This window comes from Cricetulus griseus, chromosome 2 (genome assembly GCF_003668045.3).
Source record: "Cricetulus griseus strain 17A/GY chromosome 2, alternate assembly CriGri-PICRH-1.0, whole genome shotgun sequence".
In the NCBI taxonomy this organism is placed as follows: Eukaryota; Metazoa; Chordata; class Mammalia; order Rodentia; family Cricetidae; genus Cricetulus; species Cricetulus griseus.
The window spans coordinates 414,857,550-414,883,091 of NC_048595.1; the positions used below are offsets into that span (position 1 = coordinate 414,857,550).

Genomic DNA, 25,542 nt, shown 5'->3' on the forward strand with positions numbered 1-25,542 from the left:
TGAGCCTCTTACTCTTGACCCAAAATTCCACCTGTGTCTCTATAGAAGCAGCTGGGCCTCTGTCCTACTTTCCTACCCTTAGTCTCTGCCTCAATTTTGGTCAAATCTTCAGTTCTTTTGGAGTAAAAGTCTTGCCTTGATGCTGCCAAGCTGCCCGTGTGCTCTATTGATCCATCAGGGTTCCAGACTCCAGCCTGCCAGTCATCAGATCTCTAGGATTCTGGGCTACTATATTCTTCCACCTGTTCTGCCACCCACCTGCCTGCTATTTTTACTCTCCTGACACTATGCCCTACCTACCTGTCTCATCTTTTCTAATTTTGCCTGCTCCCCTCAGGGGACAGTGTTTAGTTTCTAGTCTTATCTAGATTATGACTTGTTATACCATCATTTACTCTTCCCTACTGACAGAAGGAGGAAGCGAGCAAGAAGGGCTGAGTCAGACATTCCCGTTCTGCTAATGGAGTGATCTAGTTTAGCTGACCAGTTTAGGAATTTCCGGGTGTGTGTATATCAGGAGGTAGCTGTAATAAATATCTGTGCTTAGGAGGGAGTTACTAAATAAAGTTTGCTACACGATGGGGGGAAGGGAGTGTTTTTATCTGATGTCAAAGCTAAGAAAAATTTCTTAGTAATTCTAGCTAACCCACATCTGGGTGTACACCTGAAGGGCTCTAAGTCAAAATATTCCAGAGATACTTACTTGCACATATCTGTTTATTGCTGCACTATTCACAATGGCCAGGAAGCCAGCCAAGATGTCTATCAACAGACAGATAAAGAACATGTTGTATACACACATTGGAATTTTATGCAGTCATACAGAAAAATGAAATCATATTATTTTTAGGAATATGTGCAGGACTGGAAATCATTGTGTTAAGTGAAGTAAATCAGACTCAGATGACAAATACTGTCTGCTTTCTCTTCTATGCAGATCCTAGGCTTAGAATTACATGTAGATATATGTACATATGTAGATATATGTACGTGCGTGCGTGCGTGCGTGCGTGCGTGCGTGCGTGCGTGCGTGTGTGTGTGTGTGTGTGTGTGTGTGTGCATGTGTGTATGTGCAGTGAAAGTGAAAAGGGAATCATGAGAGTGGAGGAAGAGATCTTGAGGGCGGTGGGAAGTGGAGAGGGTAATGGATACATGTAATAAGAAAGTAGAAGGGAAGTCTATCTAGAGCAATGGCTCCCAATCTGTGAACCACAACCCTTTGGGGGTGCATATCAGATATTTACATTGCTATTCCTAACAGTAGCAAAATGAGAGTTATGAATCAGCAATGAAATCATTTTATGGCTGGGGGTCACCACCACATGAGGAACTATATTAAAGGGTCGCAGCATTGGGAAGGTTGAGAACCATGAGAAGAGGAAGGAAGGGAACCAGGACAAATTAGAACAAGGCACAATGTGTATGAAAATGCCATGACAAAACCCAACACTTTGTATGCTAACCTAAAAACTTAATAAAAAAGAAAAACATGTCCTAATATGTCTTTTTTTGTAGAGCTCATCTTCCGCATTCCAGCCATGTGTGTTGCTAACTCAGTCTAGTGAAGTCATCCTACTGTGGTTCTGTGTTCTTGCCTTCAGCTTTTCTGCATGGTTTTCAAGCAGGCTAAATGTTTTAGGAACCTATGGGTTGCCCCTTTGTTTCTCCTATTCCTATTTTTTCTCCCTAGAATATTCTAAAACTGGAATGTAATTTAAATATCATTTTGAATAATGTCTCTTTCCTTGGACTCACTTCCATTGAGTCTGCCGACTCACTTTCTCCTTGAATAAGAAAACCCCATCATCTCCATTATGGTAATAACTTCAAAGCTTCACCACTGAGGAGGGTGTTGTGGAAGCAGTCAACAGTGGAAGGGAGAAAGAGGCATAGTAAAATGCCCTGCTTCTAGTGATACAACCCAATTTTCATGAGGCCCCATGGAATTGTGTAATTTCCATTAGGTGCATGCTGGTTTCTTTTGGCCCTATGCACGGAAGACAATCAGTTCTATTTGCTACTTAGATATCATTGAGAACTTAATTATAAGTGCTGTAAGTCATTTGCAGAGTGTTCCTCATTTATGAATTGTTTTCTCATCCATGTTTTATGGTATGCATTTATTTTCTTGATTGAAATAATTTTCACTTTAAATAGTACCTGACATTTGCAAGGGTTTTAATGCACATTTGCACATGCCATCGAGTTCACAGCAGCTCCATGAGAGGAGCAGAACTGTTTTTATTGTTAGGTTATAGGTTAGGGAAGAATGGCACCAAGGAAGGATGCACAAGAACTGAGTGAAAACAGCATTGGAGGAGCACTGCCGGCCCAGCGCTGCAGCTCAGACAGTGCTGACTACAACGGCGTGCATCTCCATTAGTTCCTTAGCCCCTCCAGACACGCCATTCTTCATCTGAAAAAGGAGGGACTTCCTGTTAGATTTAGACTTCCTTCCTAAACATGTATGATGTTTCTTTGGCCCACCTCCCCACCTCTAGCCCCCACACATTCCAAGTGCTCTTTTGGAACAAGAGTGAAGGCCAAATAATCCTCAAGTAAGGCTGACGTCAGTGGTGGTCCTGGACTGAGAGGCCCAGGGAACTGGGTGTGTTCTTGAAAAGAACGTGGTGAGTCATTCTAGATACAGTGATGTGGTAAATCCCAGTTGAGCCAGCTTTTGACCCAGTTCAGTGGAGTTCTGGAGGCACTGTGAATTGGTAGGAACTTGGAAAATATCTCTTTTTTTCCCCATTTAAAAAAAAATTTTGCTTATATATATATTTCTTTTTTTCCAACTTTTTAAATTTGAATTAGGAACAGGATTGTTTTACATGACAATCCCATTTCCCTTCTCCCACCGGTCCTCCCCTACCCCCTCCCAAAACCTTATCTGTCACATATCTTCTCTGCTCCCCCTGGATGGTGAGGCCTTCCATAGGGTGTCATCAGAGTCTTACGTTTCCTTTGGGGTAGGGCCTAGGCCCAACCCCGTGTGTCTTGGCTCAGGGAGTATTCCTCTATATGGATTGGGCTCCCAAACTCCACATCTATGCTAGGGATAAATACTGGGCTTCTACAGGAGGTCCTATAGATTTCCGAGGTTTCCTCACAGAAACCCATGTTCCTTGGGTCTGGATCAGTCCCATGCTGTTATTCCAGCTATCTGTATCTGGGTTCCAGTTCAGATCGGTGATTAGTTATGGGTGTCTGCTTCTACTTCCACCAGCTGCTGGATGAGAGGATATAAGTCTGTCATCAGTCTCATAATCAGGGGAGGGCATTTGAGGTAGTCTCTCCTCCATTGCTGAGATAGTTAGCTGGTGTCATCTTTGTAGATCTCCAGACATTTCCCTTCCCTTCTTTTCTTTTCCCTTCTCTTCCCTTCCCTTCCCTTCTTTTCTTTTCCCTTCTCTTCCCTTCCCTTCCCTTCCCTTCCTTTCCCTTCCCTTCTCTTCCCTTCTTTCCCTCCCTCTATCCTTCCCTCCTTCCACGCCGCCCTCTCTCCCTGCTTTTCTCTCTCCCTCTTGTTGTGGTGTTGGGGAATCAAACCCAGGACCTTGCCTATACTTTGCTCATACTATCATACTAAACCTACATCTCCAGCCCTTATTATCTTTTATTGGTCACAAGTAATCACTGAGAGAAGTATGTCAGCATCATTTGGACTCTTCTGGGTTTGAACAGAGTCTTGTGCATGCTAGAGAAGAGTTCAGCCTCTGGGCTGCAGCTCCCCCTCAGAATCCAATTGATAACTGATACCTGTGTACACTAGTAGACCCTCACTAAAGTTGTGAGTGAAAAACATGTCCTCCCATAACTATAACGATAATTGTGATTGCCAGTGGTGGGAATAATGGCTGAAAGATGAACAAAATAGAAAGTGACCTCTCAGAGTGAGAGTGAGCTGCCAGGAATCTGTGTAATACATTCTACATTGTGTTTGGATTTCTTTTTACTTTTACTAGAACATTTATTAATTATTTGAGAACTTCATACAATGCATTTTGATCATATTCCCCACTACTCTTTCCCCTAACTCCTCCCAGACCAACCCCATCTCCCTCCCCAACTTCTGTCCTCTTTCTCTTTTTAAAACAACTGATAGAATCTAATTTGTGCTGCTCGTATACTCTGGGGTTTAGGGCCACTCACTAGAGTGTGGTTGACCTACCTGATGCTATTTAGTGAATATGTTTCCTATATTTCTGAGATCACAAAGTCCTGTAGTCTTTGGCTTTTGAATAGACAGTGGTAGTCTCTGTAGTCATGTGGAAAGGGAAACCTCTGCTAGAGGTTTTGAAAGGTGACTATTCCATATGGAGGGTGGTGAGGACATCATGAGCATCTTGGTTGCTCTAAGTAAGAGCCCGGAAATAGAACCAAGTGTAAAGTTGTAAGATAGGAATTTCCTGTGTACTCAGATGCAGGCTCTCAAATAGCCAGCAGAAGATAAGCATCCTACATTTGATTGAGAAGAGCTGGACCAACACCAGGGCTTATTTAGAAGTGCCCACACTGTTTCTTCAGCCTGTGGTACCTCAACAATTTCCAACAATAGGGCCCTTGGAATTTTTAAAATATTAAGTTTATTGAGACATAATTCATATTCCACTAATTTCACACTGTGTGTGTGTGTGTGTGTGCGTGTGTGTGTGTGTGTGTGTATGCACACCTATGTGTGGAGGCCAAAAGAGCAACCTCAGATGTCATTCCCCAGTCTCTGATCACTGTGTTTTGGAGACAGGGTCTCTCACTGTTCTCAAACTCTTCAAATGGGCTATATAGACTGTTTGGCAGCTGAGTCCCTCTTAGCCTCTCTAGCACTGGCATTACAAGTGTGTGACACTGTGTCCAGATTTTTATGTAGAATCTTGGAATCAAACTCACGTCTTTGTGCTTATAAGGCATGCACTTTAGTATTAACAGGGTAATCTTTTTTTTAATTAATTTGATTTTTACATTCTAATCCCAGTTCCCACTCCCATCTCTCCTCCTGCTCCCCCACTTCCCCACCCCACATCTCATCTACTTCTTGGAGAGGGTAAGGCCTCATCTTGTTGAAGCAGGACCAAGGCACCTCTCCACCCCCCACACTTCTGTGTCTAGGTTGAGCAAGGTATCTCTCCATGTAGAATGGGCTCCACTAAGTCAGTCTGTGCATTAGAGTTAGATCTTGGACCCACTATCTGTGGCCTCATATGTTGTCCCAGTTGCACCATTGTCACCTATATTAAGGGAATCTAGATTGGTCTTATTCAGGTTCCCCATTTGTCAGACCAGAGTCAGTGATCTCTCATTAGCTCGGGTCAGCTGATTCTGTGGGTTTTCCCATCATGGCCTTGACTCCTTTGTTCATATTGTTGCTCCTCCCTCACTTTGATTGTACTCCAGGAGCTTGGCCCAATGGTTAGTTGTAGATTTCTGCATCTTCTTCCATCTGTTTCTGAAAGAGGGTTCTAGCTTCTCTGGGGTTGTGTACTGTAGGCTGAGTATCTTTTTCTTTATGTCTGGTATCCACTTATGAGTGAGATATACTATATTTGTCTTTCTGGTTTTGGGTTACCTCACTCAGGATGCTATTTTTTTTCTAGTTCTGTCCATTTGCCTATGAATTTCAGGATGTCATTGTTTCTTACTGCTGAGTAGTACTCCATTGTGTAAATATACCACATTTTCTTTATCCCCTTCAGTTGAGGGGCATCTAGGTTGTTTTCAAGATCTGGCTATCATGAATAATGTTGCTTTGAACATAGTTGAGCAAACATCCTTGTGGTGTGAATGTGTCTCCTTTGGGTATATGCCCAACTGTGGTATTGCAGTATCTTGAGGTAGGTTTATCCCTAATTTTCTGAGAAATCGCCATACTGACTTCCACAGTGGCTGTACAAGTTTGCACTCCCACCAGCAATGGAGGAGGGTTCCCCTTTCTCCACATCTTCTCCAGCATAAACAGTCATTGGTGTTTTTGATCTTAGTCATTCTGATCTATGTAAGATGGAATCTCAAAGTGGTTTTGATTTGCATTTCCCTGATGACTAAGAATGTTGAGCATTTCCTTAAGTGTCTTTTGGCCATTTGAGATTGTTCTGTTGAGAATTCTCTGTTTAGATCTGTACCGCAATTTTTCATTGGATTATTTGGTAATTTGATGTCTAGTTTCTTGAGTTCTTTGTATGCTTTGGAGATCAGCCCTCTCTGAGATATTTTTACCTCCTTTGTCAAAACTTAGCAGTTCATAGAGGTGAGTGGGTTGATATTGGGGCCTTTGATTCAATTCCATTGGTTCACCTGTCTGTTTTATGCCAGTATCAAGCTGTTTTCATTACTATAGCTCTACTGTAGAGCTTGAAGTTAGGGATGGTGAATAATGATCCTTTATTGTACAGGATCGTTTTGGCTATTCTGAGTTTTTTGTTTTTCCATATGAAGTTGAGTTTTTTTCTTTCAAGGTCTGTGAAGAATCGCACTGGGATTCTGATATGAATTGCATTAAATCTGTAGATTACTTTTGGTAGAATTGTCATTTTTACTATGCTGATCCTAGCTATCCAAGAGCATGGGGGATCTTTCCATTTTCTGGTATCTTTTTTAATTTGTTTAAAGACTTGAAGTTCTTGTTGTACAGATCTTTCACTTGTTGGGTTAGAGTTACCCCAAGATATTTTATGTTGTTTGTGGCTATTGTAAAGGGTGATGTTCCTCTGATTTCCTTCCCAGCCTATTTGTCATCTGTATGTAGGAAGGCTACTGATTTTTTTTTAGTCAATCTTGTATCCTGCTGCATCACTAAAGGCATTTATCAGTTGTAGGAGTTCAGAGTAATCTCCTTATCCCCCATTTCCACTTTCAAAGCAGTCAATGGTTTTGAGTGTATTCATGAGGTTGTGCAACTATTTAATCTTAGAACATACTTATTATGGCTAAAAGAAACACCATGTTATTATCAGTCACTCCCCATCTCTCCTCCTGGTCCTTAGCAAGCACCAGTCTGATTTCTGTCTCTATGGATTTGTCTGTACTGGTTATTTTATTTGAATGGAATCATACCATATGTGGCTTTTGTGTTTGGTGTCTGATAGTTAGAATGATATTTGCAGGCTTCATCAGTGTGACATCTATTAGTATTTCACTCCTTTTTATAGCTGAAATTAATCATTGTATGACTATGCCATATTTTGTTAACCTATTCATCTGCTGTTATGAATGTGGGTTGTTTTGACTTTTGAGCTTGTTATCATTTGGAGAAACACTTCCCAAATTTTAATTTTTATTTTATGTGTTAATAAATCTTGCTGACCCAAAGGTTTTAAAGGCTTGGTTTTGAGGGGGTCACTGTTGGGAGATGTTGGATCCTTTAGGAGGTGTAGCCTAGTTGGAGGCCCTTAAGTCATTGGGGAAGTATTCTTAAAGGGGACTATGAGACCCTTGTCTCTTCATCTCTCTCTTTGATGTTTCCTGGTTCATGATATAGATACTTCAATATTCTCATCCCTGCGACTACCTTCTGAGTTTCCAAGTATTGGGGTCACTTGATCAGGGGCTGGAATCTCAAATACATGAACTAAGGAAATTATTCCTTATCTAAGTCAATTATTTCCAGTATTTTGTTATAATGGCAGGAGGCTGATTAACACAGGACTATTATGAAGGTTGTGGCTGTGAATATCCATGCACACATTTTTCTTCAATCTTGTGTGAATTTGACCTATCTCTGTTCTTTGAGGTTTGTGAGCAGAGTACAGCGTCTTCTCTTTGCTTAGGTATGAGAGTGGCTGGAGTCACCCCTCAGTGTGGTATTTCCAGGAAGGCTTAATTGAAGAGAGAAGACCCTCCCTAAATGTAGGCCAGATCATCCCTCAGGCTTGGATCCTGGACTGAATAAAATTCAGAGAGTACCGTATTAATCTCCAAGTTAGTTACTTTTCTGATGCTGTGATAAATGTCATGCCAAAAAGGTGACTTATGGAAGATTTACAGTTCCAGAGGGGCAAGGGTCCATTCTGGCAGCAAATGGCAGACAGGGCAGCATACCAGAAGCTGAGAGATCACATCAAGAAGCAGACAGTAAACCATTAAGTACAGTGACACTATAAACTCTCAAAGCCTGCTGCAAGTGTCATACTTCCTCCCTCCCTACTTCCCTCCCTTGTTTTTCTCCCTTCCTTCCTCTCTCCCTCCTTCTCTTCCTCTCTCTCCCTTCTTTCCTTCCTTCCTTCCTTCCTTCCTTCCTTCCTTCCTTCCTTCCTTCCTTCCCCCCCTTTTTTTTGAGACAGGGTTTCTCTATATAACAGCCCAGGCTGTCCTGGAACTTGCTCTGTAGACAAGACTGGCCTCACAGACACCTCTCTGCTTTTGCCTCCCAAGTGCTGGGATTAAAGATGTGCACCACCACCGCTCAGCTGATATACTTTCTCTTAAAAGTTGGACCTCATAGACCTCCCCAAACAGCACCACCATCTGAGAACTATGTATTCAAATGTCTGAGCCTATGGGGGACATTTCTCTCATGGCTGTGGATGCAGTGTGACCAGCTGCCTCATGCTTCTGCCACCATGCTATCCCCAACATGATGAACTGTATCCTGAGATTGTGAGTCAAAATAAACTCTTTCTTCCTCAATTGGCTTTCATCTAGTATTTTATCACAGCAATATAATTAGTGTAGGTGGACATGGTGAACAATAAAATATTCTGTAAGGAATATTGCATAAGAATGTTATTTGTATGAGAATTTATTATCTAAACAGAGAATCAGTGGTTCATAGGAGATGGACATTTACCTAAAAGAAAACTGTTGTTGTTTCTTTGAAGGGTTGAGTGTATTTCCTATAACATTTTTTATACTGTTTATGGGTGTTTCTTCTGCATGTATGTCCATGCACCATGTTCATGTCTAGTGCCCTTGGAGGCCAGAAAACAGTGTTTGATCCCCTAAGACTGGAGTTACAAATAGTTACCAGCTGCTCTATGGATGCTGGGAATTCAACCCAGGTTCTCTGAAGAGCAGCCAGGACTCTTGATCGATAAGTCATCTCTCCAGCTCTGGTTTTGAGTTTTCTAATGGAAAACCATAAATTCCCTGCAAAAGAGAATCATTGGACATATGAATACCTTTCCTAGTAGAGGTTACCAGTGGCTCAATAGAATAGAACCAGCTAAATAATGAAGACCTTTTTGCTTCTTTTAAATTTTGAGACATGGACTCACCATATAGACCAGGCTAGCATTGAACTTATAGCAGTCCCACTGCCACACTGTCTCACCATATTCAAGTAGCATACACCACCAGGCCCATCCTCTTTGTGCTTCTTCAGTTCTTCTTTTTCCTCTGCCAAGGAGCCGCAGAATGATTTGGGTGTGGCTGGAATGTTTTCCTTCCTCATTGCAGGTTACTAAGACCCAGGAGTGCTGACCTAGACTGTAGATGGGAAAGACATGGAGAAGTGACAGTGAGGGCTGGACACTAAAGATCAAAGCCTAAACAACACCTTCAGACGGCATTGTTATCAAATGGAAAGCATGGAGGAAGTTTGCAGTTTGATCAAACTACCCTTTGGGGCTGAAAAAAAATGAGATTGGAAAGAGAAAGTTTTAACCATAATGGGGAAAAAATAAAAATATGAAATAAAATAAAGCTGTTTTGTTGCTACATTCTTCATGCCCAGGAATGGAACTGCTAAAGTCAACTGCCATCTATCTATCTATCTATCTATCTATCTATCTATCTATCATCTATCTTTCTATGGATTGTGTGTGTGTGTGTGTGTGTGTGTGTGTGTGTGTGTGTGTGTGTGTCCTATAGCATGTGAGTGGAGGCTAGAGAACAATTTGAAGAAGTCATGTGGGTCCCAGGGACTGCACTTAGGCTATCGGGCTTGGTGGCAGGAGCCTTCACCTTGTGTGTTGGTTAATCTTGGTTGTCAACTTGCCTGTATCTGAAATCAATTAACCTCAAGCTACTGGGTACACCTGTGAAGGATTTTCATAACCAGATTGTTGGAAACTGGAAGACCCATGCTAAATCTGGGTCATTAAAGGACAAAGGAGAAGGAAGCTTTGCTTTCTGTCTGATTGCCCTCACTTTCACTGGCAAGTGATCTACCCTGTTGCTGTGGCTTGTAGTAAAGCCAAACTTCTTCAGGGCTCCGACACAGACTGAAGACCAGCAGCTCTCCAGGAACCCTTTGGGACTCCAGCACCAGTCTGGAACAGCAGGAGACTTGCACCTCAGGGACTGAACAACTTCTTGGCCTTTCCATCATGAGACAGCCATTGTTGCACTACCTGGACCACATGATGTAAGTCAGTCTAATAAATAAATATAAATGTGTGTGTATGTATGTATGTATGTATGTATGTATGTATGTATATTCTTCCAGTTCTGTTTTTTCAGAGAATCATGACTAACATGCTTGCTGAGCCATCTCACCAGTCTCTGGGTGTTCTAATCACACATAACCAGTAAATTTCCCTCTCTCTCTCTCTCTCTCTCTCTCTCTCTCTCTCTCTCTCTGTGTGTGTGTGTGTGTGTGTGTGTGTCTGTCTGTCTGTCTGTCTGTCTGTCTCTGTCACTCTGTCTCACTTTCTTAAGTTTCAGCAACAGGTTTGTCAATTGCATGCAAAGGACTCCTGATGTATTTGGGGTACCCTGTCTCACTGGCCTGCTATCTAGGAAGAGGCAGAAGAAACAGCCTTTTTGATTTTTTTCTTTGTCGGTAATGATTGGCTGTTTCTTTGGTGGGGGATCATCACTCCTGTTTGACATGATGGAGAATGTGAGTCTGAAGGTGGTATTTTATTGAGCAAGTATTTTAATTAAAAAAATAATCCATGTAAAATGCTCACAACAAAGAAACATGTTTTGAGTCTCTGGGAGTACAATTATGTTTGTAGCTCTCTAGAAACGGAAATATCTATTAATGCTAAAAATACTTGGATAGATCAATCATCTTAATCTTATTAAAACAAGGTTTTCTCACCACAGGAATGATAGCTATGAGACCTTGGTTAGGGAGATTTCCTTCTGTGAGCACAGATCTTTCTCCAAGTAGTTTTGTTTACTGAACATTTTGAAACTTTGCAGAAGTCGTGCTGTGACACACCACTGCCTGAAGTCTCCTTCCATGTACAAAAGGTCAAGGCAGCTGAAGGCTAATGTGACCACCCCCTTTTCCTTGACAGTGAGCTGATAGCAATAAGATGAAATTCAGCAGAGATGAATTTATTTGGTATAAACATTGGTATGAACATAAAACTTTGTGGATGTGCACCCTAACATGAAATGAACTCAGGGAAAGACATATCAACTTTGATAGCAGTTCATGTTAGAAAAAGCATGTCTTAGAAATGTGACAGGGACAGGGAGCACCACTAAAGTTTCTAAGAACCAAAATTTGTTCTTAGAAACTGTCTTCTGTTTTTTTTTAAAAAAGTGAATCATCAGTTGACTCCAACCTACTGTATAGAAACGCCAATAAAAGCCACGGTGCAATCCAAGGCAGCAAAAAAATAGAAGTGATCTGTGAGCAGCCTGGAGTCAGGGCTGTGTGTGTGTGTCATGGGGTGTGGATGGCCACAGATCACATTCTTCTCCTCTGCTAATTGTACCATCTCTGGGGTGTCACTGAGCACCGAGCTTAAAAGAGAAATGACAAGTGGGAAGCTTCCTGCTGAGGACAGTTGTACTAGATAAAAAAAAAAAAAAAAAAAAAAAAAAATCCAGAACTACTATGCTCATGTAGGCCAAAGGGCCAACTAGATGTCTTCAGATATTTGGAAGACTTGTATGGGAATAAAGGAAAACTTTATACAGAGACTTACAGTTCTTAAAGATCCTTTACTCACTGTTTAATTCTTAATTTGACTTGGAGGGAAGCCAGAAAGATATTGCTCTCACCTTTTGAATGAGGAAACTCAAGCTCAAAGAAGCTAATTTCACTTTGTTCAAAGTGGCAAGGTGGTTAAAAGGCCATGCTGGGACTATAATACAGGCCTCTTGTTTCAATTTCAGAAGACATACTTTATTCTGTGGAAGGTGAACCTGGGACCAATGTGTGTGTCTTTAAGGCAGAATACAATAAAGTCAATGTAAATAAACACACATATACACATAAAACAAAACAAGCAACTTAACTGTATAGAAACGCCAAATAACAAACAACAAAACAAAATCCAGTAAGAAGCCAAGTGTAGTGTCATATATTTATAATCTCATGACTGAAGAATCTGAGGCAGGAGGATTGCAGCTCAAGGGCAACCTTGGCTACAAAGTAAAACCCTGTCTGAAAACCAAACAAAGCAGAAGTGCGCTTTAACAATGGAAGGAGAGCTCGGTGCCCCACCTCCATGAACTCTGTCAATGGTATTTTCCAGGAGAAATTAGATACTCTATAGTTTAGGAAAGATTGCTTCACAGAAGACTTTGATTAACCTTTTTTTTTTTTTTGCTGTAACTAGTACTTTATTTGTATTAGGTAAGGAAGGAAATACACAAATATGCTAGCAACCTCCTCTTCTAATTTTCCAATTTGCTACCTAGAGGTGGGCTCTGAAAATACACTTTCATATGAAAAAAATTATTTGGAGGGGCAACAGATAAATGACTCACTGATACATTGTGTCAAACATGTCTCTGTTCTGGAATATTACTTCAACTATGTAAAGATATGCTATATTTGTTTATGTTGTAGACTATTACTTTAACTGTATAAAGGTGTGTTGCATTTGCTTAACTAGGCAAGGATGTGTTACATTTGTTCATGTTGCATTTGTTTAACCATATAATGCTGTGGTGCATTTGTTTTACCTTGTCTATCTAAGGTACTTGATTTGTCTAATAAAAAGCTGAACTGCCAATAGCTATGCAGAGAGGGATAGGTGGGGATAGCAGGCAGAGAGAGAGAAAGTAGGAGGAGAACTATAGACTGGAGAGAAAGGAGAGAGAATAAGGGAGAAAGAAAGAGAGATGCCTAGGGTTGCCAGCCAGATGCAGAGTAGGACTTACAGAATGAAAGAAAAGGCAAAAATGTAGATGAAGAGAAACAGGTTAAATTAAGTTATAGGAACTAGTGGGACTTGTAAGATAAGGCTGAGGATTCATAACTAATAATAATTCTCTGTGTCACGATTTGGGAGCTGGTTGGTGGCCCAAAAGAATGCCTGCTACGTGTATCCATGGATCTAGTGTGTTGGCATTAATGTTTCTTATACATCAATCACAGCTTTTAAAAGCACACAGAGAGACAAAGAGGCAGTAATGAAAAATCAGCTGCCTGGGCTGAAGGCTGAGGCCAAATTACCTCAGAGATTCATGAAATCTGATGTTTCTACAGTGTCTCTGTTTTTACTGTGTCTGAAATGCGTGGCTCCATTGAGTTCGTAACTATGGAGACTGACGTGACTTACTGCTGAGAAGGCTCAACACGGACAGAATCAGAACAGGCTTCCGCATGCACACAAAAATTCGGGGGAAGAAGAGGAATGAATGAAACCAAGGAATGGGAGGAAATATTTTAAAAGAAGGCAAACATGAACAAAAGGGAGAAAGAAACAGCTTGAAGAAGTCCGGGACCTAATGCTTCCTCTCTCCTTTACTTCTCTGTCATCTTATTTTCTCCTATGCAATGTCCTCCCCATTTAGAAGGTGACCTTCCTGTTAACACCACCAGTCGTGAGCTCACCGTTATACAGAGCATTCTTAACCCATCTTTCTCTGATCAGGAGTGTCTGAGCCACACCCATCTGCAGTGTGTTACTGATCTCTCATGGCAGATTCCTCCTGTCACATCTGCCCGCTAATCCCTAATCCTCTCTCAGGACTGTTAAGCATAGGGAGGAAGAGCCTCCTCATAGGTTGAGGGGCTGGGGTTTTGTCAGCTTTGTTCCCAGTGTTTGGGTCCTGCTGGTTACCAGAGCTGGGTGAGGGGACTTAGGACACGAATCTGAGTGGATTTAGAGTCACAGAAGAGATGCAACAGAGCTCCTTTGGGAAGTAATCTGGCATATTTCACTGGCTTCTGTTTGGGGGAAACCTCAAGAAAGCCTTTGCCACCCTAGACATCATCCCTGTTCACTTTTCAGAGGGATGCCATCACTTGGGCACAGTCTTGTCTTGTTCACACCTCTGTGGTGGCCTCATAGACTCTTGTGACAGTGTCAGCCTGGCTGACCTCCTTACACATATGTCATTTCTCTCATTTCAGAGTCTGTAAATAGTGTGCATAACTTAAGAAGAAACCCTGGGCTGCCTCACTGTTTCCTTCCCCAATTTCCCCTACCTCAAACCCCAAGCCCGAAATACCATTAACTCATCACTTCTGAGGAAACTGCAGAGGAACCGATCCTTCTGAGACATGACTGCCTCTAAGGTTGGCTGCAGAAAGAGAAAGAAAGGGGAAAAAAGTACCCAAATCATGGAACTTTAAAAGTTGCTTTTTGCTGGGCAGTGGTGGCATACACCTTCAATCCCAGCACTTGGGAGGGGAGGCAGGCAGTCAGAGATCTGAGTTTGAGGCTAGCCTGGTCTACAGAGTGAGTTCTAGGAAGGACAGCAAGGGCTATGCAGAGAAACTGTCTCAAAAAATACAACACAACACAAAGCAACAACAACAAAAGAATTGCTTCTGGTTTTAGGCGGTAAGAAAACTGGATCCATGTGCCATAGTCCAGACCAATCATCTGGGCTGGGCTTCAGAGGGTTCCAGGAAGCACAGAGAGTTGCTGATGGACCTTTCTAAGGAACAGCTGAGCACGTTCCCTGCTTGCCTTGAGCACAGACCTCATTAGTAATGTCTTTCACATCTGGGTAGAAGCAACACAAATGAATTCACAGTGTGATGCGGTAAAAACAGATGGGGTTTTTGCTGAAGTGACAGCAAAGCAGAGTAGGAGACCTGTGGCCTCAAATAGTCCCTTTTGTTTGTTTGTTTGTTTGTTTGAATATGCCCCAATAGTCACAGACAACAAAAAGAAGGGCCCCTTGAAGTAGATGTTGCAAAAAACTCCCATATGTTTACTCATCAGTGACACCTCAGAAAATTTGGTTTGTGGCATGAAATGGCAAAGTGTTCTTTTACTCCAGTTTAGTCACCATATCCAGTTAGTTTATTTGTGAAACAGGGGTAACATAAGGCTTATATGAGAGGATCCATGAAAAACAGTTTCTCCAGGTTCATCTCTCTCATACTCTCTCTCTCCTGTTTCTCTCATCTGTTTCTCTCTCTCTCTCCTGTTTCTCTCTCCTGTTTTTTCTCTCTCTCTTGATTCTCTCTCTCCTGATTTCTCTCTCTTTCCTCTCTCTCTCTCTCTCTCTCTCTCTCTCTCTCTCTCTCTCTCTGAGCTTAATGTGTTTCTTAAGCTGGGTTCCAACTCAAAATCCTCCTGCCTCTGCCTTTCAATTGTGCTGGAATTACAGGCCTGTAATAGCCTCCGCCGCCTCTCCCCCCTCCCCCCGGCCGAGGGCCAGGGGTAAGACAGACATTTAAGGGTAGTTTCTCAAATTCAGGGATCAATATGTGTTTCTGGTTTCTCTCAGTGGTTAAATTCCCATGCCAGGCTGCCTGTCTTTGGATCCTATCTTTATCCCTACTGTCTCCACAGCTAGGATGTTATTTAACTTCTGGTTCTTCCATGCCCTTGGAGTGTCACTGTGGGGATGACAACTTACCAACTACCTGGCTCTGGTGAGGATAAAATGAGGCAGAGTCTTTAAACACTGCTAGGCACGCAGTAAACACATAGCAGGGGCTAGTTGCTGTTTTGTTTGCTTGTTTTTAAAGGGGAACACATTTAATTTTTTTCATTATTTTGTAAATTAGAACTTTGGTGGTAGACACTTCTCCTGACCTTTCCCATTGATTACCTTAACCACCAGCATTCTCAGACTACACATCTAACCCTTTCTTTTGATGTATGAGTTGCCAGTGGGGGCTGGGGAAGAGATGACCCAGTGGTAACACTGCTTGCTCTGCAAGGATGAAAACCTGCTTTTGAATTCCTACAACCCATGTAGGGAACACCTGCCAGTAACTCCAGTGCTGTGATGGACAGAGGCAGGAGGATTGGTGGGCTTTTTAGCCACTAGCCTAACTCCCTGCTCAGTGAGTGATCCTGTCTCAGGGAAATAAAGATCAAAATGAAAGAGCAAGACATCCAACATCCTATTCTGGCCTCCACACTCTCACTCATGGGCTCACAAACTTTCTTACATATATGTTCCAATTGTACACCACATACACAATACAGAACACAGACAGATGGACACACACACACACACACACACACACACACACACACACACACACAGAGAGAGAGAGAGAGAGAGAGAGAGAGAGAGAGAGAGAGAGAGGTGAGTTACTAGAAATATCTCAATTCCCTAAGCTTATGGAGAATTGTTCCTTCTTTCCTGGGGTATGTGGTCAGTGGTTCTTTTTTGTTTGTTTGTCGGTTTTTCAAGGCAGGGTTTCTCTGTGGTTCTTAAGTGACAGAATCAGAAACTTAACCTGTAGAAGATACCTGGTAGATCCTGTCCATTCCTTACTCTTCATGATTGACATGAGAACTCAAGGATGGCCTAGGGATCTTGATAGCCTGGTGAATGTCAGTGCCTCAGTTTAACTCTGATTCTTGATGAGGACCCAGTTCAGTCCTAGACTGCATGGAGCAAAATTCCAGTCCATTTTCCAACTAGCCTGGCTATTGGTGAATTCCACAGTGAGAGAGGCCCAAATTCAAAGGACCCCAAAGCCGTATGAACAAAGGTAGAGACTTCTAGCCTGACATTTCTCCCAGAGTCAAAGACTTTTTCCTAATGGTGGAGCAGGCTGATTGTGCTTAGGTCTTCTCCACTAAATGCTCCAACATGTGACATTTTTTTTTTTCACACAGGAATTAAATCTTAAAATTCTCTGCATCTTTCTGCAGAAAAGCCATTGGTACCCAGGAGGGAGAATACAGGGTAAGGAAATAGGATCAGTTCAGGCAGCACTGGAAATGCACAGGAAGGGAACCTGATTTTTCATGTGCCCTTCTAAGGGTCTATCTCCACTTTATGAATGAGGATGCTGAGATTCAGAGAGCTTAAAAAGTGTCTCAATGACAGTGATCGAATGAGGACCCAAACTCCTTCTCTAGTTTCAAAGATTACACCATTTCCAGATTTCCCATTCTGATTTTCCTTTCCCAGGCATTCTCTATATCTTAGGGTTACTATTGCTGTGATGAAACACCATGACCAAAGCAACTTGGGAAGGAAAGGATTCATTTGGCTTATACTTCTACAGCACTGTTCATCACCAAAGGAAGTCAGGACAGGAACTCAAATAGGATAGAAACCCGGAGGCAGGAACTGATGCAGAGACCATGGAGGGGTGCTGCTTACTGGCTTGCTACTTATGGCTTATTCAGCCATGAGTAAGGACCACCAGCCCAGAGATAGCACCACCCAAAATGGGCTGGGCTCTCTCCCATCAGTCACTAATTAAGAAAATGTCCTCCAGCTGGGCTTTAGGGAGGCATTTTTTTTCTCAATTGAGATTCCTTCCTTTCAGATAACACTAGCTTGTGTCAAGTTGACAAAAATACCTATCCAGCACACTATTATTTTCATCATTGATGGTTCACTTTCTTTGTTGACTTGAGTGGAGTAAGGAATGTCCAGATAGCTGGCAAAACACTTGTTTCTGGGTATGTCTCTGAGGGTGTTTGCAGAGGAGATTAACTCTTGATCAGTAAATTGATTGAAGAAATAGGCAGCCATGATCCTATTCATCAGGCACCTGAATAAAACAAACAGGCAGAGGAATAATATATTTATTCTCCTTCTAGACCTGGAACTTCCATCTTCTCCTGCCCTCAGATGGATGAATCAGAGCTCCTGTTCTTTGGCCTTTGGTCTTAGACTGAATGACATCACTGACTTCCTGGTTCTTCTTTTTAGTTCTCTAATTTAGTAAGCATTCTGTGGGGGTTCTACAATAAATCTCTTATTTTCTATTATCATCTATCTATCTATCTATCTATCTATCTATCTATCTATCTATATCTATCATCCCATCTATTATCTAACATCCCATCTATTATCTATCATCCCATCTATTAACTATCTATCTATCTATCTATCTATCTATCTATCCATCCATCCATCCATCTGTCTATCTATTATCTAATCTATCTTGGTTATGTTTGTTTGCAAAGTGCTAATACCCAACCATTTTCAAAACTTCCATCCAGAGAAGGAATAAACACTTAAGTATGTGCATGAACTTAAGTTAATGTGTCACATTCCAGGGGGTAAATCTCATTTTAAGATCTTTTGCCAACTCTAGAATAAAAGGCTTTATTTCATTGTAAATATTTGGTCATTATGGCTAGCGAAATGTAGAGAGACATTTTGGAGATTATACTTCTAAAATAGTATAATTATGGCCCTGATGTTGGTCTTGCTAATCATATCAACAGCAACAACAATGGTGATTAAAATAATGATGAATGTAATGACTACAGGAGGGGCTTGAGCTAGGAATAGCATACAATGTCATTTATGTAAATAACTTCTTTTAACTTTTAGCTGTGACCCTTCTAGATGGATATTGTTAATATCAATTTGTAAGTGAAGAAGCCTCGGTTCAGAAATGCCTTCTTAGAATCACATAGATAGTAAGCATTAGAGTTTGGATTTGATTGTAGTTCCATGTGTCTGCAGACACTGAGCATAGACTTGCCCTCTGTCATCCTGGCGAAAGCTAGGCTGTGAGGAGACCCTTGAAAGTAGCCACAAAGTCCTTTCTTTCTGTAGGTTTTCCTGCTTTTCTTATGCATAAGGCCACACAGATGCATAGAGGACAATGGGTGCCTTGACTAGTCTCACAACAAAGCAGTAAAGGGGAAATCCTGTTTTTGGTACCCCAGTGAAAGGAATTCTTAAATAGCATGATCACCCAGAATCACAGGTTAGCTAGATTCTCTTAGTGTCTTTTAGTTCTGTGTCTTGTTTCCATGAGCCATATTCCTAGGTTCATTTTCTACTCAAATTGATTTTTTTCAAGAAAAAACTAGGCCACTGTTTAGTTTTTGTATATGCTCAGTTGATATCCTGAGGTTGGAAAGGAAAGAATTCATGTCTTAGAGGTTTTATAGGATAGTGGTTGCCTCCCTATTTCAAGCTGCCAAGACATTTAATTCAAAATATCCTTAAAAATCATTATTTATATTCTCATGAAAGGAATCAAAGTTTGTAAACTTGAGAGCCGGAAGAACAGGAGGGGGTTCACGGCTTCTTGGAAGGATCTCTGTGGATTCTATTGACAGGCACAAAAAAAAAAAAAAAAAAAAAGCAATATGCCCACCTTTATGCTGTGGAAGATGGCAAAAGAGTAGGGGTAATTTTAGTGCACAGTGAAAGTGAACCAGCAGCTTATGAGATACATATGAAATTACTATAATGTTAAGTTTAGATAGTGAGTGAGGAAATAGCTTGTGAGAAAAATGGGATTCCTAAAATGTGTTGAATGTGACTGTAGAATGTAAGTCACTAATCTGTAAAACATGCTGAAGAAAAAAATGGCATAAAAAATAAGTGACAGGAAAAGAAAGACTTATTTGCAGATAAAAAAGGATGGAACATTCAAGTCCTGCTCATTCCATTCCTGGGCTGGCAGCTATACCTTCTCCAAATTGTCCCTCCATTAGCAATGCCCATTCTGGTCGCACATATTCACTGTTGAAACGACACACAGAGCTCTTCAGCAGGCTAATCGGGGAGCCATGGCTATGGCTGTTGTCCTAGTTCTAAAGTTTCTCTGCTAGAGTAAATGTGTGTCATTGGCCATGGTACCTTCTCCCTGGGTCTGCTTGCCACAGTCACACTGTTTTATTTCTGGTCCTCACCACACATCATCAGTGGGGAAGGCTGTTGTGGGAGAGAAAGAGGGAGTATGAAGACTGCCCACCCCAGGATTCTGAGAGTGCACTCTTCCATCTGATAGTGTCCTTCCCTAACCGTGTTCACTCACCTCACTCTTTCCCCTTTGCTTTTCATGGTGGACTTTAAATTGAGACACTAAACGACTTTTGCCCATATTCACTTCGGAGGCTTTCCACCTTTGCATCCAGGTCAGTTCCCATTCGATGTCCTGATTAGCTCATTTGGATCTCCTTATGCTTTCACCAGTATATCTGTCTGTTTTCTTGGATAAGACACCAATGATAAATGCTTTCACTCCATCCAAGGGCCTAGGAAAGAGCTGTGCCAAGAGTTTGGGATGGAGGCAAACCCATTTTGGAGAGCGCTCATGTGTGTTGAAGAAGAAAGCAATCAAATAAATGTGCTGCATCGCATCTCAAATATGGTCTCAGGCCCTCTGCCAAGGAGTCCACGAACATTTCTTTTCTTATGAATTTGTGTTTTTTCCATTAGGAAAATTACCAAGCCTTTGAATTAACCAGATTAGCGCTGAAGGAACATAGGCTGTCTGTCATTCACACAGGGTGCATTTGGAAGGAAGGAAGACTAATTGCTTGTAAAATAGGCCCATAAATAACAAAGGATTTTAATAACTCCCGGAGACTTAGTAGCTCATATTGAGTGACCTCCTTGATATATTATTGATGCCTTTTGTGCATTTTTTAAATATAACATCTTTTTCTCTTCTGGCCACAGTATTGGATTGCTCATTTACTATGTTTTAACCACAAACTTCTTGCCACTATCAGTCACACGGCCCTAAGTGAAATATAGATTATAAAAGAAACACTTCCCACACATTTATGAAATGGTTTCCAGCTGGTCTTTAAGCGTCTCCAATTCCCTCTAGATGTAAGCGTTTATCTGCTAATGCTCATCACCAGGCACTTTCCTTGCTCGGTTTCAAAAGTGGGAATGTGGAGATTAAAGTCAATGTTTTAAGAGATTTGTTGTTGAGAAGCAAAATTGATACAAATATCATGGTTCTATAGGAAGAAAGGTTTTCTCTTTTTGAGATAGGGTCTTGCTATGTAGCCCTGGCTAAGTTTGGAACTCACTACATAGACCAGGCTGGCATCCAACCCACAGAGCTCTGCCCACCTCTGCCTCCTGAATGCTGAGAGTAACAGTAGGCATCACTTTTTATTTGTATTTCATGTACATCGGTGTTTTGCCTGCCTGTATGTCTGTGTGAGGGTGGCAGATCCCCTGGAATAGGAGTTATAAACAGTGGTGAGTGGCTACATGGGTGCTGGGAATTGAACCTGGGTTCTCTTAACCACTGAGCCATCTCTCAAAACCTGAGACATCACCTTTTAAGCACTATATAGTCAAGTTATACCACCCAACAAATGTTAACCACCTTTGTTGGGGAATATAAAGTTTTGTGCTTCTGCAGCCTAGAGGAATGGAGTTGGGCATTCTGGAGGGTAAAGCAGGGGTCTGTGTTGAAGTCCCAAGAGTTCCATATATCCCTGCAGAGAACTTAGGGTTGTGGGTGTAATCTGTGGGAAATTGTTTGGCAAGGAGAAAAATACCCGTTTGTGACCATAGGGACTATAGAACTGTACCACTGTTTCTCTGCTTTGGTGGCTCTGAAGGCTTTGCATGCTGCCATAAGTCGCAGCCCTGGATGAGCACTCTTGGGGACTTCCTAACAGAAAGGGGGTTAGGGACTCTGTCCCTTCAGACAAGTTTTAGGAGCAGAGAGATACAGATACCTGTGTTTATAATTTACAAAACCAGGTAAATTTTTTTCCTTTGTAAAAGTAAAATTCTAATTGTTTTGCTTAATTAAAACTTTTACCTTTGGGGGAGAATTTCTTACATAATCACATCATTTCCACCCTCTTTCTCCCCCTAACTCCTTCTGTGTCTTCTTTACTCTCTCTCTCTCTCAAATTCATTACCTCTCTGTAATTATTATTGGTGTGTGTGTGTGTGTGTGTGTGTGTGTGTGTGTGTGTGTGTGTGTGTGTGTGTGTATAACCTGCTGATCCAATCAGTATTGCTTGTATGGATATGTATTTAATGATGTTTAAGGCTGACCACTTGGAACTGGATAACCTACAGGGGTGGAGTTTGTTCCTGGGGAAGATTTATTTTCCTTTTCTCAGCAAAGCCATTAATTGCCAATAATTCTTCATCTGGGGTGAGGCCCAGTGAGAGTTCCCTTACTCTCATCAGCTAGAGTTGTCAGGCAGGTCTTGTTTAGGGGACCATATTTTTGAGATTTCATGGGTGTAGCTTCCTTGTAGTGTCTAGAAGACACTATCTTGCAGCAGACATCCTGGTCCTTTTATTATCTTTCTTCCTATTATGCAATCTGGCCTTCCTCATTGCCAGGCTAGGATTATAGTAGTTGCAGGGTTCATTTAAGGTGATCCAATTTCTGGCAAGATACATGGCAGTATCTACTAGCCATGCAGGGGAGTTCTCTTTCACCATATGATAGAGTACCTGGGTATAAAGTAATACAGTCCAGGGGAACTCTGCAAGCTGTAGCTTGGCTACTAAGTCCTCAGAGTTCACTGCATCCACCAATCACAGGCCTACTTTTGCTTCTTGTTAGCTTTCTTTGACTAAAAGGAATGGGGTGAAGTCCCACCCCTTTGGAGAGCAGTAGGCAGTTTCTCCTGTTTTCTATTAATGAGCATAAATACATTTGTGTCAAGAATACTCTGAACTGATGTTCCAGAGCTGTGCAGTTCCTTAACAATAGCCTCCCACTGCCTTGGTGAACCACAGATAAGGGTAGCTTTCCTGGGTGGGTTTTCCCAGACTCTGGTTACTTTAAACTGCTCAAAGTTTTGTTCAGCTTTGTTTTGTTTTAACCATTGTGGATGGTTTTAAAAAAAAGTTGTGAAAAGTAAGTCCTGGATTAGATAAATTTCAATACATTTCCTTTCCACAAGGTCATTCAACATTCTGAATACACTATTGTTCATTGTATGCCCTGGAATTAATAGTTTTCAGGATACAGTGTCAAAAACACTGAACAGTGACTCCATACCCGCTCTAGGAAAACAGTTGACTTCTTTACCATGAGCAGTTAAGCAAAGCTTTTGACAGCCCCCAGTGTCATAAGTTGGAGAATACAGGGAAAGAAAGGAAGACAAAGCATGGAAATATACAAGAAGACACACAAGGAAGCAAATATTCCTGCTTCAAGAGGCTGGAAAGATGGCTCAGTGGTTAAGAGTACTTTGCTGCTCTTCCTGAGGAACTGAGTTTGGATCTCAGTACCCATGTTGGGTAGCTCACAACTGCCTTACTTATAGTTCTAGGGAATCCAATGCCCTCTTTTGGCCTCTGAGGGTTCCTACACACACACACACACACACACACACACACACACACACACACACACACACACGAAATAGATCTTCAAAACCAATTCCAGCTTCAGAAATAACTGTTTTAACTCATAGCATGCTTCCTTCCATTTAGTAAATATATATATATATATATATATATATATATATATATATATATATATGTACGTACGTACGTACGTATGATTATACTTATCATGTAAGTATACACATTTTAGATAATTATAACTGTATTATATGTATCATTTGACATTCTACATTTGAAGCCTAATGTCTGTATGCATCAAAACAAGGGAAATATGTTATAATTTATAATTAGATTATTCCCATTTTATGATAAAAATAATATATAAATAGCATATTTGATAAATTAAGCTCAAAGGAAATGCCCAGGAAGCAGTTAGAACTTTGTCCCTCAAAATTCTGACTTAAATTTTTTTTTATGCAAAGTATTTCCCAGATTCCAAAGAAAACTTTGACAGCTTCATGACTTTTCTTATCTTAAACAAAACAAAACAAAACTGCCACTTATTTATTTATTTATCTCTGTGTGGTGTGTGCTTCTACCAGGGCATACATGCTGAAGAGGAGTTGGGTTTCTGGGTATTGAACTCAGGAAGCAAGGCTTGGTGGCAGGTATTCTTACCCACTGAACCACCTCATCATGACTTTCGTGATCACAAAGTTATTTGAAGTCCCATGAGCATTGTTCAGACATGACAACTTTCAATCCAGAAAAAAAAGCCCCTTTTTATTTTTTTAATTTTAAAGGTGAGCCTCTTCCATGCCCACACAGGTGGCATGTTGGAATCAGCCTCTTTCTTGCCTACTCCTTCCTGCAGCTAGCAGGACAGGGATGGGTCAGAGGTCAGGAGTACAACAGGAAGGTAGGCTACACTTTGCAGCTGGCTTCTGAGAGTGCCAAGGCCCCTGGCAGTGCAATTCACTCTGTATGGACCTGCTCTGTTATCATTCTGCCCATGTGCTCTGTGTAGAATCCCCTGCAACAGGGCCTAGCAGGTGCATCTCTTGGGTTTGTGCTATGGTTTACTGGGGGGCAGGGGGCCCCTTGATTCACTATCGCACTTCCTTTTCTGCTGTTGCCAAGTCACAAACACTTTCTCACATTCGATTTAGAACCCAGGGTTTGTCTTCCAGCTGCACCAGCTGCTGCCTCAAGCTTATAGAACGATCCCTTTGAGTCCTCTTCCCGAGGCCTGAAGTGCAGGGAGAAACATTCTTCACACATAGCACAATTTCTTCTTGAGAAACCCTCTCCACAGCCCTCTTCCCCGACTCCTTCTCTCAGCCCTTTTATATTTTAAATGTAAGCTAGGTGTTCCAGAGAGTTATAAAACTCATGTTCAGCTGAGTCTTTTTAAAAGGATGCATTTGGATTCACACCTCCTTTGGAACACAGCAAAGATTTTTATCTTTGTGTCTCTGTTAAGGCTTCGCTTTTAATCTCTGTTACAAAAATATTGTACATGTATCATCGGATTTCTCTTAAAGGGATCATTTACCCTGGGTGGCTTGCCAGAAGTAAGAGTGTTGGCTTAAGGGATTTGGAAAGAGTATATTCATTCTGAATGCAGAGCTGTTTTATTTAACCTAGAGATGGAAAGAGAATGGTTGGGCCAACTTGGGGGTACAACAGGTGGTTAAGAATAAGCTGGTAGATGTATGCTCAGTGGCGCCAGGGTGGGTCCTGGAGTTTTTCCTGTAGTATTCAAGGCTTTTCATATTACAGTACTCAGTAGCATCACTCAGTGCAGGAAAGCTTCCAAGGGACAAGGCCATGTTTGTAATCGCAACGGGAGAATCCTCAGGGCCAATGATTAATGGATCTCTTATTAATGATAACCAATGTTCATAAGGCACTCAGCAAACCCTGTCACAGCTACACTCACACATATCAACTTAGACCTCATATCAACTCTACAAAATAAAAGTAGGATTCCAAGTCCATATTATATAGATGGGGAGATTGAAGTGACTCATATTATACATGACACAGTTGAAGGTTGAGTCCAAGCCATCTATCATCTAATTTCTGCTACAGAGGTGAGTCTACTCATTGACTGGAAGTACTTATGATACTAAACAAAACACTGGCTGTTGGCCACACAGAGAACACTGCAAACATATTCAGAGACAACAGATTTCTAGAGGGCAACAGACCAGAGAGGTGCAGAGAGGAGCAATTAGCTATAGAAGTGGGTGCTTTATTTTTCTCCATCCTCTT

The 25,542-nt window shown here is 41.5% G+C and overlaps 1 protein-coding gene across 1 annotated transcript in view; it reads left to right on the forward strand.

Moving 5' to 3' along the window:
* Positions 1–6,171: 6,171 nt before the first annotated feature.
* The window catches only part of Cd28 (CD28 molecule), a gene marked incomplete at its 5' end in the record, with an annotated part of 114,771 nt that continues 95,400 nt past the window's right edge, over positions 6,172–25,542 (forward strand). Inside the window, one exon of the mRNA XM_035440977.1 lies at positions 6,172–6,244. Within this exon, the coding sequence (XP_035296868.1) occupies positions 6,172–6,244 (73 nt within the window). The remainder of the gene's footprint in view (positions 6,245–25,542) is intronic.